Source organism: Phyllopteryx taeniolatus, chromosome 3 (genome assembly GCF_024500385.1).
Source record: "Phyllopteryx taeniolatus isolate TA_2022b chromosome 3, UOR_Ptae_1.2, whole genome shotgun sequence".
In the NCBI taxonomy this organism is placed as follows: domain Eukaryota; kingdom Metazoa; phylum Chordata; class Actinopteri; order Syngnathiformes; family Syngnathidae; genus Phyllopteryx; species Phyllopteryx taeniolatus.
Genome location: NC_084504.1, coordinates 2,859,812 through 2,877,712, shown reverse-complemented (window position 1 = coordinate 2,877,712; position 17,901 = coordinate 2,859,812). Strand labels below are relative to the sequence as shown.

The 17,901-nt window shown below is 41.2% G+C and overlaps 1 protein-coding gene across 2 annotated transcripts; it reads left to right on the top strand.

Annotated features, from left to right (window-relative positions):
* Positions 1-60: 60 nt before the first annotated feature.
* On the top strand, positions 61-13,450 carry ggt1a (gamma-glutamyltransferase 1a). Of its 2 annotated transcripts, none has more exons than XM_061766441.1 (12): positions 61-2,444; positions 2,518-2,648; positions 2,728-2,817; positions 3,978-4,170; positions 4,524-4,648; positions 5,105-5,254; positions 5,667-5,803; positions 6,428-6,615; positions 11,256-11,383; positions 11,585-11,697; positions 11,780-11,893; positions 12,370-13,450. In XM_061766441.1, the coding sequence occupies exons 1-12, from the start codon at positions 2,278-2,280 to the stop codon at positions 12,514-12,516; spliced, it is 1,683 nt and encodes a 560-aa protein (XP_061622425.1). In that variant the 5' UTR covers positions 61-2,277; the 3' UTR covers positions 12,517-13,450. The 2 variants fall into 2 exon arrangements, with proteins under 2 accessions (XP_061622425.1, XP_061622424.1); XM_061766440.1 differs by having other exon boundaries at positions 4,488-4,648.
* The last annotated feature ends 4,451 nt before the right edge of the window (positions 13,451-17,901 follow it).

Below are 17,901 nucleotides of genomic sequence, written 5' to 3'. Positions count from 1 at the left end.
CATCATATCATCTGATTCGTTAAGTCTTATTTCAATAATAATGTAATTTTAGTATTACTTGAATTACAGTAACTGCATTGCAAATGAATGTTAATATGATCAAACTAAATGTTTTAACACAAGACATATATAGCTTGGAAATCATACACACAAAAAAAAAGGCCGATTTATTTGATCTGTTATGTTTGGTTTGTAAATTGGTCAACAAGAGGGAAGGACAAGAGAAAAAAACTATTTTAGGCTTAATAGCCGAAGAGCTATTTGGTATTTTAAATAAATAAAACTGTATTTAGGAGTCACCTTTATTACAGCTACAGTTACATTTTGTGTCTGTACAACGATAATGAACACAACAAGTGCATGTTTCTGTAGTTTTTGTGCAGATTGACAGAAAAGGTCTTCCAATTCTGGAATGTCTCAGGTACACTATGCCCATTGTTATGGGAATGCCAGAGAGATATCCCTGTTTGCAATACTTTTTTGGGGGAAGTTTGCGATGAAATGAATTGACTAAGAGGTGTTTGTAATACTTTTGTTAGAAGATAAAATGTGATAAAGTCTCACTATAATGCAGTACAGTTCAACGCTGATGCAAATTGCAACAATTGCAGAGCTGAAATTAAAAACAGCTGGATGGAATATCTACCAACTATACATCCATCCGCCTCCCGCCCGAAGATAGCTGGGATAGGCACAGGGAGTCAAGCTGTTTTTCTGGGATGAATGCAATTTATAATTAGATGATAGTTGCATTTCATTTGATTGTTTCAATGACGCACATCCGAACCAAATTAGACTGACATTGCAACCGTGCACGGAAACACTGCTGGCTGAGGAAATAATGCAAAGGAAAGCCTGCGTCTGTAAGCACATCCCATATAGCTTCACTTTGCCTTCCAATTATTAACATTAGTGTGCGTTAAATGTTAGCAATGATTACATTATACATTCACAGGCCACAACTAAGTACACCGACTGAGATTTGAGTACTCTATCGACAGTTCTGCCGATACAAAATAATGATGCTTGGTTTTGATTGAGACTGTCAACGGGTATAAACTGGAACATTTCATTTGTTTCTGTAGATTCCATTCCTGAGTGAGGTTGAGGAAAGCTCTTTTTTTTTTTTTTTTGAAGTGTATTGTATTTTTTTTCTGATATGCATGCTAGTAGCATAGATTAGGCCAATGGAGACATCGACTCCACAAATAATCTATAATTGTTAAAACACCTGCATCCCGCAAAGCTACAGCATTTCAAACCAGTTATTTACTGATTAGCATACCACGTTGAGGCTAATCACTCAGAAGCAAGATTTCAAGCAAGTACACAGTGCTAAATAACTGGAGGCGGGGAAGCTAATTGTATATCTGAGCGATTATAAAATGTTTTTTCATTGATCGTAACACCAAAAAGTGCTTGCACACCTAGAAAACTGAAGATTTAGATTTGTTTAACATGTTGTTTTTTCCCCCCCTAACATCATTTGCATGCGTGTTTACAGCTACCGATCCAGTAAGTTACTGTGATGATACATTTTGAAATATGTTGTATTTGGGAGAAAACATACAGTACGTAATCATCAAAATGACAAACCAAAATTATTTTTTGGTGCCTGTTTCCCCAAATATATTAGCGTATGTGTGTGAATGAATACTTATGGCTGTGTGATATTTCAGTTTTTTCTTTTTAATAAATATGCAAAAATTTCAACAATTCCGTTTTTTTCCCTGTCAATATGGGGTGCTGTGTGTACATTAATGAGGAAAAAAAAAAAGAACATAAATGACAAAGAGTGAAAAATTTACGGTGGTCTGAATACTTTCCGTACCCACTGTATATTGTCATTTGTTGTAGTTTTAATTGGGCATTCCAATTTTGTGGCACCACTGGCAGCCACGGCACCCTTAGCATTCGCCGATTCCACTTATTGGGTGAGCCGGCCCCGTATCTAAGCCTTGCACTTGACTGATGACCCTGCCTCTCGCCCAAAAGTCATCAGGGCTAGGCTCCAGCTCCCCCCGCGACCCTAATGAACAGCACATGGAAAATGGATGGATACGTAGTCCAACACGAGCTTGACAATGTAACCAGGTCTTTTCCAGCTATCTGTACAAATACATCAAACTAAGTGAAACAAATGTTCTGCTATCATTTCTTGACGAGATACAGTACATCTAATGAATGTGCTATTAATTACAGCTAACCTCTCTAGGCCTATCTCGGTCACCAAATCCTATCTGACAATGGTCTCTGTTGAATTCACATGGGAGAAAAATGGTTGCGAAGCCGCTGGCTGCTGGTCTGGTGGTCCTTCTGGTGCTTGTTGTGGGCCTGTTCCTCTTCATAGGCATGGGGAAGAAAAACATGGCTCCCCCCTCAGGCCACTTCTTCTTAAGGGCTGCTGTCGCTACTGACGCTGGGAAGTGTTCAGAAGTCGGAAGGTAAGCAGTTGTTTGTTCCACAAATGTGCTGTGCATGTGCATACATAACTACAAACTTCTCGAATGTTCTTAGGGAAATTTTAAAGAAAAACGGTTCAGCGGTGGATGCTTCCATTGCTGCCTTGCTCTGTGTTGGCCTTTTTAATGCACACAGCATGGGCATTGGTGGAGGGGTCTTCTTTGTCATCTACAATGCCTCTTCTGGTGGGTGTCCATCGTTATTAAATTTTAGCGATATTTAATGAGCAAAATTGACCCTTGTGCTGTGCTTTCTACTCAACAGGTAGAGTAGAAACCATTGATGCAAGGGAGACTGCGCCCAAGAATGCCACTGAGGACATGTTTGGCAACAACACACAACTTTCTCGTACAGGTACAATCACATCCACCGAGGACAGCCGAGTCTTACTGTAGCCACATTTCCACGAGGCGGCGCAGTTCAGTTCGCCACGATTTTGTCTGGAATAGTAATATATGGTATATGATATATATATATATTGTTAAGATGGCTGGAAAACACAGCCTTGCGTGACAGTGTAACCTGCCGAATAAATTAATCCAAAGCAACACTTTAACAAAACAAAGAATAGAGGACACTGATGATTGTGTCTTCCTGGCACTTGGGTATTCATTATTTATTTATTGTTCACAAATATAAGTCCATTCTTGCTTGAGAAAAAGTGTGATTTTAATTATTTTCCTTTGAAATGTTGGACAGATGTCTTGATTATTCGTCACATACCCAGGAGATTGTAATATGTCGAGCATCAGCTTTTTATGTATCATTTCATGACGGTTGCTACGGTAATGCGTTCATGCATTGATTCCCAAGGGTCGACTTAAGCGGTCTTGCATCGCAGCGCAAGTTAAAATTTGCATTTTGCACCTCAAAAAAAAAAAGACTCAAAACTGCAAATCACAATTTTACAGCGGAGACGGTGGCAAAGACGTATGCAAGCAGGGGCCTTTACGTCACCGATGCGCGTCGTGACTCAGACCCAGTTGCCAAAACCTTCCCCCACCCCACCCACACCAACAACTTGATAAACTGTACACCTCCCTGCGGCCCTGCTGTGCGAGACGGCCACTAAAAGACGCCCGCTGGACCTTTACCTAATGAGCAGCTTCCCGTCAAATATTGATTGCCGTCTTCAAAAGACTCCTTTCCTTCTTTTGAAGACAGCGACCAAAAGGTTGGGGGATTCTTTCTCCAAGAAGACCAAGCTGGGACAGATCGACAACGGAACGCAATACAGCAATGAACTATTTGCTTAATATTCAATGATGCACGCAAGGCTCTGCCAAACGCCCAATAGGAACAATTGCTGGGATATACTATGTACTTTTTGTGATATTTGTGTTTGGTGGCGTGCCATGTGATTTTCCTCATGTAAAATATGTACCTTGGCTCACTAAAAGTTGGGAAACACTGGTAATGAAAGGGTGCTAAAATGTAATACAACAGTAGTAGTAACTAAGAACAAAGAACAGGCATATGATATTCGAAATACTAATAATGCTTGTACATGACAGGTGGACTGTCCGTAGCCATTCCCGGGGAGATTCGAGGCTATGAGATGGCACACAAGAGACATGGCAGGCTGGCATGGAAGGAGCTGTTTGAGCCAAGCATTGCCTTGGCTCGTGAAGGCTTTCCGATTGGGAAAGCCTTGGCTTATGCCATCTTGAAAACCAAGGATTCCATTCAAGGAAACGCTAATCTTTGGTGAGGACAAAGCATCACCAACATAAATGGCGACAGCACTAATCCTGCAATGTTGTTTGTGCTGCTTTTTAACAAAGGGTAGAGAACATAGTGTAGAATAACTGATTTAAACATAGTTAGATATTTACATCATTGTTGAGCAAAACATCCTCTGGTTGTGATTTTGGATTCATTCAAGTCACTCCGCATTCACTGCGTTACAACAAGCATTCAGAACAAGAAACCATACACACTCTTTTCGCGAATTGCACAGTGTTGTTTGAGTTTTACTTCACTTCTACATACTAAACACATTTTCTTCTCTTCTCATCATTCAGTGAAGTGTTTTGTGATTCACAAAAAAACATTCTCAGGGAAAATGACGTTATAAGATTCCCAAAGCTGGCAGACACATACCAGAGAATAGCAGAAGAGGGTCCCGACGTGTTCTATAATGGCTCAATGGCACAGAGACTCGTGGAGGACATCCAGGCGGCAGGTCTTGTTTTATGGAAAAGAATAGTGGTATTTACAGAATAAAATGAAAATTTTAAAACTTGGCGGCACGGTGGACGAGTTGGTTAGCACATCTGCCTCACAGTTCTGAGGATCGGGGTTCAAATCCCGGCCCCGCCTGTGTGGAGTTTGCATGTTCTCCCCGTGCCTGCGTGGGTTTTCTCCGGGCACTCCGGTTTCCTCCCACATCCCAAAAACATGCATGGTAGGTTCATTGAGGACTCTAAATTGCCCGTAGGTGTGAATGGTTGCTTGTTTCTATGTGCCCTGTGATTGGCTGGCGACCAGTTCAGGGTGTACCCCGCCTCTCGCCCGAAGATAGCTGGGATAGGCTCCAGCATGCCCACGACCCTAGTAAGGATGGATGGATGGATTAAAAAAAAACTAGCAAACAAGAGGAAGGATAATTAATCAATTGAAACCTTTATCGATGTTCTAGGTGGGATTATCACCTTGGATGATTTATTGGAGTACCAGCCAGTACTGAATGAAAATCCCCTGAAGATGAGTGTTGGGGAATACACCATGCATGTTCCGGATGCCCCCTCCAGTGGCCCAGTGTTGGCACTCATTCTCAACATAGTGAACGGTGAGCAACATGGCCAAGTTGTGATCTAGTCATGCACAAGGGAAGATGTCAGCGTTCCTTGTGGTTAGTCAGTCCTGCACTGTTTCCAAAACGGTTTTGGTCACAGAAAACAAAGCTACAGCTCGAGTCTGTGTATGAAGAAGAATCCACTCCTGATATAAAAATGTTTAATACATTAAGCCAGTGTTAAATTGAATGGAAGCTGTTTTCACCGATGATGTAGGAAGAGCATGTTTATATTCATTCATGTTGTTATTGGACTGGAATGAACACTTTCATGACCTGCCAATGCTGTGGATACATCTGAAATGGACTTTTAGCACATTGATGGTGAAACCTCATTTATTCTTTCGGCCAAGAAAATGTGAATGTTCGTTCATTGCAGACCTTTGTCCCTGTGGATACTTTGCAGGGTACAACTTCACAGACACAAGTGTCTCTACAGCTGAGAAGAAGACCCTAACGTATCATCGCATCGTAGAGGCTTTCCGTTTTGCTTACGCAAAGAGGAGCAGACTTGGGGACCCACATTTTCTCAATATTACTGATGTAAGCTTCCAAGTTATTGCTGTCTTTCACAAACTGATATTTTAAAGAATTTACAGTTGGTCATCGTCCTCTTTAGGAAACTATTGTTTTCCTCCATACTGTATGTGGAGATTATAGTGGAAGGTGGAAAAATTTGAAATACATACATATATATTTTTTTAACCAAGCAGATGCTGATGTACTGTAAATAGCATGCAAATACTGTACTTACTAAAATTATGACATAAATACTGCATTAGTATTAGTAAGTAGGAACCCTCCATAGTCTACCACTAACCTGGTGGTAGTCTATGGAGGGTTCCGACTCACGAGCAAATTTGGGTTATGTCGCCACCGTAGGAATGGACCCTACTACTGTATGTACCCTAATCATTCGAACAGTACTGTATCTAGAAAACGGCACCATGCAGGTTCCCACTCCATTATGGAACTATCAGCTGTCTTCAAATGTTGCATAGTTTTATATTATTTTGTTTATGTTGAAATCGTATTTATTTTCATTACATTTAAAAATCAAAGTATTGTTTTCACCTTTGGATCGACTGGATATTGATATTGATAAGAAAAACATTTCTATTTTGTGTGCACATGGTCTTTCGCTGCAAATTGTTTTGCTCTTCTCAGCTTATCCAAAACATGACATCGGCCTACTTTGCCGAAGGCCTAAGGAAGAAAATTACGGACGACACCACTCATCCAGACATTTACTATGAGCCGGATTATTTTGTCCCAGACAACCACGGAACAGCTCATCTGTCTGTCATAGCTGAAGACGGAAGCGCCGTGGCAGCCACCAGCACCATTAATCTATAGTAAGATTCTTATCAGAATAAATACACACATTGACTTCCATTTGACCGACATAGTCAATCTAAGTATTTCTGCACCCACATGCAGTGGCTGAAATAAGTATTTAACATGTAACCAGTTTTCTCACTAAATATATTTTCAAAGGTGCAATTGGCATGAAAATTTCACCAGATGGATGGATGGATGGATTTCACCAGATGTTGGGAAGAACCCAAGTAATCCATAGATTAAAAGAAAGTAGAACAAATAAGAAATTAAGTTATGTATAATAATGTGAAATGACACGGGGAAAAAGTATTGAACAAGCCAACTGGTATTTATTTCATACAACCCCAATTCCAATGAAGTTGGGACGTTGTGTTAAACATAAATAAAAACAGAATACAATGATTTGCAAATCATGTTCAACCTATATTTAATTGAATACAATACAAAGACAAGATATTTAATGTTCAAACTGATAAACTTTATTCTTTTTAGCAAATAATCATTAACTTAGACTTTTATGGCTGCAACACGTTCCAAAAAAGCTGGGACAGGTGGCAAAAAAGACTGAGAAAGTTGAGGAATGCTCATCAAACACCTGTTTGGAACTTTCCACAGGTGAACAGGCTAATTGGGAACAGGTGGGTTCCATGATTGGGTTTAAAAGGAGCTTCCCTAAATTGCTCAGTCATCCACAAGCAAAGATGGGGCAAAGTTCACCTCTTTGTGAACAAGTGTGTGAGAAAATAGTCGAACAGTTTTAAGGACAATGTTCCTCAACGTATAATTGGAAGGAATTTAGGGATTTCATCATCTACGGTCCATAATATCATCAAAAGGTTCAGAGAATCTGGAGAAACACGGGATGTAAGCGGCAAGGCCGAAAACCAGCGTTGGAATGCCCGTGACCTTCGATCCCTCAAGCGGCACTGCATCAAAAACCGACATCAATGTGGAAATGATATCACAACATGGGCTCAGGAACACTTCAGAAAACCTACATCCGTAAGTGCAACTTCAAACTCTACTATGCAAAGTAAAAGCCATTCATCAACAACACTCAGAAACGGCGTCGGCTTCTGTGGGCCCGAGCTCATCTAAGATGGACTGATGCAAAGTGGAAACATGTTCTGTGGTCCGACGAGTCCACATTTCAAATTGTTTTGGGAAATTGTGGACATCGTGTCCTCCGGGCCAAAGAGGAAAAGAACCATCCGGACTGTTATAGACGCAAAGTTCAAAAGCCAGCATCGGTAATGGTATGGGGCTGTGTTAGTACCAATGGCATGGGTAACTTACACATCTGTGAAGGCACCATTAATGCTGAAAGGTACATACAGGTTTTGGAGAAACATATGCTGCCATCCAAGCAACATATTTTTTCAGCAAGACAATGCCAAACCACATTCTGCACATGTTACAACAGCGTGGCTTTGTAGTAAAAGAGTGCGGGTACTTGACTGGCCTGCCTGCAGTCCAGACCTGTCTCCCATTGAAAATGTGTGGTGCATTATGAAGCGTAAAATACGACAACGGAGACCCCGGACTGTTGAACAGCTGAAGCTGTACATCAAGCAAGAATGGGAAAGAATTCCATCTATAAAGCTTCAACAATTAGTGTCCTCAGTTCCCAAATGTTTATTGAATGTTGTTAAAATAAAAGGTGATGTAACACAGTGGTAAACATGACCCTGTCCCAGCTTTTTTGGAACGTGTTGCAGCCAAGTTGATGATTATTTGTGAAAAACAATAAAGTTGAGCAGTTTGAACATTAAATATTGTGTCTTTGTAGTGTATTCAATTAAATATAAGTTGAACATGATTTGCAAATCATTGTATTCTGTTTTTATTTATGTTTAACACAACATCCCAACTGGGGTTGTACTTTGTACAAAAGCCTTTGTTTGCAATGACAGGTTCAAGATGCCTCCTTGTCGCATGCATTGCTCTGGTGTGATTTTGGCCCATTCCTCCACACAAGCAGTCTTCAAATCTTGTAGGTTCCGTGGGCTTCTTTTATGTACCTTGAGTTTCAGTTATTTCCATAGATTTTCGATTGGATTCAAGTCAGGTGATTGGCTGGACCATTCTAGCAGCTTTATCTTTTTTCTTTGATTTCTTTTTTTTTTTTTTTTTTTTTGGCCTGTTCGGCTGTTAGGTCAAGCAGAATGGAAAATCTTTTATGCCGAAACAGTTTTACTGTGTCACAGTGGAGTTTTTAAGCTTCCGCTGTGGTATTATAATTGAGGTTTATTGAGAATCGGACTTGATCAGTCGAACAGAACAAAGTTTCTAGAAGGGAGAAAGAAACAAAGATAAAAGACAAAGCACTAATTGTAAACAGGATGAGAGAGGTAAATCAGTACATTATCTACAACAATGAAATATTAAATATGATTGTTGCATGGGGCTGTAGTGCTACACCCTGTGAGGGAAGGACCGGACAAGATGGAACAGGACAAGGACAGGAGAAGAAGCATGCAGGACCAGGGTCGTGAACCCGGCTGTACAACTAAAGTGTGGTGGCATGAATTATGTAAATTATAAAAGTGTACAGTACGAGAGTATAAGTGAGGAGATATACAAGCGATTTGCATTTTCATGAGTTATTTGTTGCAGTAAGTGCGTGACCCCAGACCCAGTGAAAGAGTCCTAAGGGTGTGTGCCTGCGGATACATGCAAGTGAATTGATACCGTTTTTCATGCACAAAGACTGACAGAAGTGTCCTGTAATTGCTGTAGCCGCACCGCGGTGGCTGAGGACCCCACCCAACCAATCGAGGGGTCGGATCAGGCCCAGGGGTCCACCTGAGAGCAGCCCGGCGGATGGGACACGTCCCACACCGAGGGACCCAGGGCGTTCCGCGGGCCCCAACAAGGCGCCCCGACAACCGGCCACCCAGCGGGGGCCACCGGTGGCCGCCGGGACCAAATGCCACGACCCCCCCCCCCCCCCCCCCCAGCCTTTTTTCTTTGAAACCAATTGAAAGTTTCCTTGGCAGTATGTTTTGGATCATTATCCTGCCCAAATGTCTACCCTCAATTCATTTTCATCATTCTCGCAGATGGCAGCAGATTTTTGTCAATAATGTCTCGGTACATTTGCCCATTCATCTTTTCTTCAGTAATGTGAAGTTTACCAGTACCATTTTCTGAAAAGCAGCCCCACACTATCATGTTCCCACCTCCGAACTTCACTGTCGGTATGGTGTTTTTAGGGTGATGTGCAGTGCCATTTCTTCGCCAAACGTGGTGTGCATTATGGCATCCAAAGAGTTCAATTTTGCTCTCATCAGACCAGACAATATTCTCCCAGTATTTAACTGGCTTGTCCAAATGTTGTTCAGCAAATTTTAAACAAAACAATTTTTCAGCAATGGGGTCTTGCGTGGTGAGCGTGCATACAGGCCATGGCGGCGGAGTGCATTACTCACAGTTTTCCTTGTGAAAACAGTACCTGCTAATTCCAGGTCTTTTTGAAGCTCTCCACGGGTGGTCCTTCGCTGTTGGAAAACTCTTCTGATTATTCTTTGCACTCCTCTGTTAGAAATCCTGCGAGGAGCACCTGATCGGGGCAAATTTATGGTGGTATGATTGGCTTCCCACTTACATATTATGGCTCCAACCGTGCTCACTGGAACATTCAGAAGCTTAGCTATGCGCCTGTAACCTATGCCATCGTTATGTTTTGCGATGGTCTTGAGACAGCGCTCTGCTCTTACCCATCATGAGATGTGTCTTGACTCACACCTTGGCAATGAGACCTTTTTGTCGGCCAGCAATTAGGACTGAACCATTTAATTTGCACTGACAAGGGGCTGGATTGTGGTTTGATTATTTGACAGATTTTAGGTGTTGTCTTTGCTTTCCATACCTTTTTGCACCTCCCTTTCTTCATGTGTTCAATACTTTATCCCTGTGTCATTTCATATTATTACACACAACTTAATTTCTGATCTTTTTTGTTATACTTTCTTTCTATGTATGGATTACTTGGGTTGTGCCCAAGATCCATCCATCCATCCATCCATCCATCCATTTACTGTACCGCTTATCCGCACTAGGGTCGCGGGCGTGCTGGAACCTATCCCAGCTATCTGGTGAAAATTTCATGTCAATTGTACCTATGGAAATATATTTAGTGAAAAATGGTGACATGTTAAATACTTATTTCAGCCGCTGTATTTGCAAAACAGTACAGTAAAGACCAACATTATTTTACCCTGGCCAAATTTTGAGTGAATTTTAATTGTTCAATGAGTATCTTTGAGCTAGAAAGGCATAATGAAGTGGAAAAACACTGGAAAGTGGTGTTAGATATGTAAAAGATTTATATCCCTGACAATTTTGAAGGAGCTTATTTGTTTGGGATCCTTATAACATATAAAATAATCTAGCGCATTCTAATCAACAATACATTTAGAGCATAGATATGCATTTATTGAGAAAGGATATGAATAATTTGGATTTATTTTTTTTAAAGAAAATGTTAATACAACATGAAAATAGCCAATTTAAATATATATACCTCTTGTATCTTTTAGCTAAGATACCCATTCAACAAACAAAAAAATCATTTGAATTTGGCCAGGATATGAATAATTTGGGGCCAAACTATACATCTTGGTTGAATTTATGCGCTTGTTTTTGCATCCAGCTTTGGGTCCAAAGTCATGTCTCGATCAACTGGAATCATATTTAATGATGAAATGGATGACTTCAGCTCTCCATACATAACCAATGGCTTTGGAATCCCTCCCTCCCCTAACAACTTCATTCAACCAGGTGAGACCCTTCCATTTGAGGTCATGACCATTGGAGTGCATGCGTAAGTAAGAGTGTTTTGTTACAAAGAACTTATGAGGCTCAGTGTTCACAACACCAGTCCTTATCGGCCTCGTGTGTCTATTTGCATTTGTCATCTTCAGAAATCTCAGATAGATAGTTCTTAAATAAACCATCCACTATGGGTGCATTGTGTTACAGGCAAGAGGCCTCTGTCCTCCATGTCTCCCACAATAATCTTTGATAAAGACAAAAGAGTTAAAATGGTTGTCGGAGCATCTGGGGGCACAAAAATTACCACAGCTACTGCCTTGGTAAGACCACTCACATGCAGCTCTGAGATGCAGTCTCATTCACTTGTCTGGAATTCCATGTTCCTTTTTATCCTGTGGACAGGTCATCCTGAACTCCTTGTTCTTTAAGTACGACCTAAGGAAAGCGGTGACTGAACCGCGAGTGCACAATCAACTCAATCCAAATATGACAGTAGTGGAGCAGGATTTTGAAAAGGTGAGAGAAGCTAAAATGCTCAAGCACCTCTCCCTTTGCCCTTTTTGCTGCAGCCCCATTCCCCCCCCCCCCCCCCCATTCATCTATTTAAAAAAATAAAAATTACCCTCTCTGTCATCAATTCCAACCGGTGTTCTGATATTTGAGGGGCATTTATTTGAGTCCTTGAGAGAGTTCTACATATGCTCCCACCTTAATTGATTTAGGGTTATTCAAAGGCACTTGAAATGGTGGCAGGTGTGTACTGATCTCCATTTAATATGAATTTGAATGTGATTGCTTGATTCCGAAGACAATAATGTATATACTACTGTTTTGGCTAGAGCACCTGCCTCCCCCAAATTTCTGTGAACGTGCCTGATGGGGGGTGGGGTCACTTTGGCGTGCAATGGTATTGCAACGTACGCTACAGCAAGCACATGCTCAACCACACATCATAAGACTTGCGTGTGTGTGTGTGTGTGTGATTGTACCAGAGAATCCTAGAAGGCCTGATCTGGAAGAACCATGTAACACAGCTGCTGAGGACTCCAGATTCTGTGGTTCAGGTGGTGATGCGACAGGGAGGGCATCTCCGCGCAGAATCAGACCCCAGGAAAGGAGGATACCCTGCTGGATACTGAATATGGTTCCAGACCCCCTCAAAAAAAAAAACGCATGCCAAGCAAGGAATGACTCAGTTTTAATACCTCTGCGAAACAAACGAAATATTGAAGTAAAAAGTTGCATTTGTTATCAAATGTCCATTAGAAACCGGCACTGATGCTATTCAGTACTTCTAAGGGAGCGGATGGTGATGTTTTCAATATTTAGAAAGAGAAAAAGTTACTTGAGTTGGACCGTAGCCATCTCCATTTAAATAGAGTTTAACATTTTCAAAAGACGCAACTCAAATCCTGATAATGTAAAATACAGTGATACAAAAAGTTGAAATGTTAGACGTTGTCAAGTGTGTGTGAAAATAACTGATATTGATCGTTCCTGTTTAAAATTCTTTGTTTTCATGCCTTTTAACCAGACTTGCAAGCAGCTGCTCTGCATAAAATAAAAACAACTCAGGTTGTTCGCCTGTTAAATGTCTGCCAATATCTTACTTCTGATTTGTAGTATGATCCTGGTTGTATGAAGATAAATAACCCCGTTTTTTGTTTTTTTTTAATAAGCAGAAGCATTACCTTATTATTTTACAATAAATTAGACATTTTATATAAAGTAGCTGTTGAGTTTATGTATTGTTGATTCTGAAAACATTTGCAAATATATTTTTCTAAAACAGTGTTATGACAAAATATAGTCTATATTATTTTATTATATTAGCCCATAGTTTCTGTGTGATTTTTATTCAATAGTTCTTTGTTGTTGTGTGACATTTTCAAATGTACCTAGTAGCTCAATTGTTTTTTCTTCCCTTTTCAGTGGCTCTACCAGCCTCCTTTTTCTCTCACGGACAATATAACTGTGTGAACGGGCCTCTTTCTTTCTTGCTCTTCCGTGTTCCTTAGAGACTGTAAGCTTTCTGTCTGTCTCTCTCTTTGCAAAGAATTCATTAAATTGACAAAAGACAAGATTGTTTCCTGATTTAATTCCAAAACAATCTTGGTGTCAGAAGTGGGATCTAAGGATCGACTGTCAGACCAGGGACTGGAGGCAGACCGATCATCCAAGACAAGTAACTGTCTTGTCCCTTACCCGAGACATTTGGACAGGGGGAACTGGCTGGCCCCTGGACAACTGACTGTCGCCTGGAGAACCACACGGACCTGCATTGTCCTCCAAACAAAGAATTATTGTAAAGACAATTTTAATTCCTTGAAAATTTGACCATTTCATATGGTGAAACAATCTTGTCCTTGTATTAAGTGGTATTGGTAATTGCTCTCCCCACATTCCATTGGTAGGGTTTCAAGTCCTTAATGTCCTGGGCATAAAGTCCAGGTCAAAGTCCTAAATGAAAGTTCCCCGGTTCGAGTCCGGGGGTTAGGGGTTCGAGTCCCCGACAATTTCGAAGACCTTCGAATATTGTAGAAAAATTAAGGATTACCGGTGTATACGTCGTTGTTTGAGGAAGAACAAACAAACGAACAAGCAAACAAATAAAAGGTTTACAAGAAATTTAGAAAAATGTCAAATGTCTGGAAATGTGGTTGACTGTTAGGTGGTGGATGCGAACAGGGACAGGAGTTTTCTGAGAAAAACTACCTGTAGGGCAAGTTACTGATGACTGTGTATCGTCTGTGGTCTGATCTGTCCGACTTGGCCTCGGGGAGGAAGTCAGGTTGTGGTCGCAAGCTGGGTTCCACAGTGGCCTACACAAATCAATCACCCTATGATGAAGATCAAGGAGAATGCAATCTGGAAAAGACCAACAACACACTCGCCTCCTGGGACCCACAGCGCTTCTGGAGTTCCCACCTCACACAGCCTGCTGCCTCCCACCCGCCTTGTAGAATGCACTCGACGACAGCCTCACGGACAGCAAAGCATCGCTGAACCAGATTTGAGGAGGTTGAGGCCGGCCTGGACAAGGGAGGGGATGCGGCAGGCGTAGAAGATGCTTCCATTGTGGAAAGAAGGTGCATTGGCTAGACATTGGATAAGAGACCGCCCGAAGGGGGGGGAAGACTTTTGCACTTATGGTGGCGATCGATGGTGGGGGACACAGTTCATCGGACCTCTGGGTGACTCCAGGCGGCGCCAGAGACAACGCTACGCATAACTGGTGAAATACAAACACACACTGCATCAACATTGTTTCTTTTTTTTTTTTGCAATGAAGACGCACTTGGTACTGATAACATTGCTTCGCTTAGGCTAGTTATTTATTATACAGTCACCACCAGACATTCATTTGCACACTTATGGAGTTAATGTATGAAACTATGAAGTATAATTGATAGATCCCTTTAAATTAGAAAGATGTCCTCCCATCACAACAACCATGAGTAATACAGATGGGAATATTGAACTCTCTGAAATGTAGGATCATGACTTGTAATTGTCTGAGGATCTACTCCTCGCATAGATGTTTGGCAGTTTGGAACTGCTTGAACAAATCTACAGTAGGCCGGGGATGATGTAACTTGGCCTGGGGCCAAAGGGAAGGTGATTGAGGAAACACCTGAAATGAAGGACGGTTATTTGAAAATTTTAAAGGTTTTCAAGAAACCATCTCACTATTTGGTCTGAGAAAAAGAATTAAAATGCATTAATTAATGATTAATTGATTTTGAATAAACCAAGGTTTATTATTTTTTTAGTATTAGCTAAATCAAAAATACTAGTTAAACTCATGGTTAATGCCATTGATGTAAATACATGATGAACACAAATGTGAAAAGCAGTACGTTAACTACTTACTGTGAGGGATGAGAATATCGCTTTGGTGAAAGTGCGCATTTCACATTGAGTTTAAAACCACAATTTGTTTGTACTCAACAGCGTTAAATGTTTTGTTTGAAACAATGCTTGTTTCAAATGCTGCCAAAGTGATGAAAGCAACATTTATTTATATAGCACTTTTTAAACATTAAAAATATAACACCAAGTGCTTCACAGAAATTAGAATGACGAGAAAAGCTTTAAAGATGTTTGAGAATGAAGAAAAGACTATCTGACTGACAAGACGTGTGCTCAACTTATGGACAAAAACAACTTTCTCTAAATGCCTGTGCAGTCTACTGATTACTGGTGTGTTTTTGTATGAGAGACGAATAGTGGAATCTTGGCCGAGTGTTTGGTGGAAGTGGATTGTTTGATTGATTACTGAAAGATACGTTCACTGTTAATACTGTATGTATCTGTGTGCGTGATATTACTTATGTAATGCGTTGTGAGCTGTTGCTGCAGGGGATAAATAAGTTGTAGGAAAATGTTTTTTGGAGGATTGGTGATTAACTAGTGTGACGCTGTGATATTGGAGAGCAAGAGTTTTGTTTTATGAAGTAGTAAGAATGACGCCTCGAGACCTGAAAGGGAGAAGCCTACTGATAACAAGACAGATTCCACTGGGGGGAAAAAAAGAGGAGGCTGATCAAAGCCTTATAGTGCAACTCGACATTCACACAAAATAATAATAGTGATTGAATTAAGTTATTAGTTTGGGATAATTATCAGTGTGCATTCAAAGTTAAATTTGGGACAATTTTAATTTTAATATAAACAGATATTTATCCCGGGGATCGGATCGCCAAGGTCCCTGCCTTCGGCCACCTAACTTACGTTGCACCCGACCCCTATGGCCACTCCCACAGGTGGTGAGCCCATGGGAAGGGGAACCCACGTTACCCTTTCGGGCTGTGCCTGGCCGGGCCCCATGGGTGCAGGCACTCCCCTTTGAGCCCCACCTCCGGACCTGGCTCCAGAGGGGGCCCCCGATGACCCGCGTCCGGGCAAGGGAAACATCAATCCATTAATAATTTTCAACATGGGGGTCTTTTAGCTGTGCTTTGTCTGGTCCCTGTCCTAGGACCCGTTTGCCATGGGTGACCCTACCAGGAGTGTGAATCCCCAGACAACTAAGCTCCTAGGATCATTGGGACACACAAACCCCTCCACCGTGATAAGGTGACAGCTTCCAGGAGGGGTACGCTGGAAACTGTATTTCATTATGGCATTTTGAGAAGATTTTTTGATTTTTCTTTTTACAAAACACTCAGTCAATATCGGCAATTTATGATTTTTTCCCCCCTCTCCAGTCATGACTTTGTTGTGTTGTCTGTTCTCCTAACCAAAACACTGCACATTTCTCTGGAGGAGCAAACTTTAAGCGCGATAAGCCAACATCTAAAGTGTGCCCTGCAGTCTTCCCCCACTCTGGGGCTTCCTGATTCATCCAAGCAGTTTGTTCAGATTGTAGACGACCGTTATGGAGACCCCTTCGCCCGGTGGAGTACTTCCCTTTGTCAACTTGATTAGGTGGCTCGTGGCCTTCGCGCGGTGGCCGCCAGTGCACAGGCTGTTCTCGCCACACGTGACTAGGTGGTGTATTCTCCGCTAACTTTGTGCATTCCTCACTGTGTAAATTCTATCTTACAGGAGCAACGCTGCTCTCACCTGTCTGCTGCACGTTGGCTCCGCTACAACACAGTGCTGTTGTTGATGACTTCCACACTGTGACTTCCTCACCGCTCCCTTCTCATTACTCGGCGCAAGCGACTGAGTTGATAGCGCTCACTGACGCCTGCCGCCTAGCAGAAGGTAAATCTGTCACAATCTACACAGACTCTCGTGATGCCTTCGGAGTGGTTCATCATGACTGGCGCTATTGCAACGTTTTTGAAATCTGACAGCAAACCTGTTCTTCACCATAACAAGGTTGTTGCTCTCCTCTACGCCATCCTTCTCCCTTCTGTTATAGCTGTCTGAAATTGTACAGCACACACCAACATGTAACTGATTGGTAAATGGAAAATAAGGGCTTCACTCTATTCTAATTTAAACCAATCATTAATCTAACCCTTCTTAATGTCTTGAATTACTTAGTCTTTATTAAATAGAAAATTGATAGACCTAACACTTCATAGATATCTCAACTAATAAGAAAGATATGGAATATTTTCTACAAAAGAGTCAAGATTTCGAAATGATTTGCCAAGTTTCCAAATGATTTACATTGATATCCAGGCAAGAAAGTTTTGTCAAATTGTTGACATAAAACCCATAATCCCTACCTGATTCTTACAAACTACGGCTTGCTTTATTAGTCTAACACTCCTCTATCTGGTAGTGTCTTTTTTAATATAAAGGTATTTGGAAAATTTTTGTAACATACCCATAAACGCTCTTCCATGAGACGGCTGATGGTAAAACCTGTGTATACGCCTTTTGCCATTCATACAACAAAATAAGTCAAGGCTTTCTGCCAGCATATCAGCTGTGTGCTCAACTAACACCGATAAGTCAGTTTATGAGTAAACTGACACGAGATCATCATTATTTCAGTATATCTACTTTTTGTGATTTTTGTTTTGTGGTGACCCGTAAGATTTTCTATTGTAAAATGTGTCTAA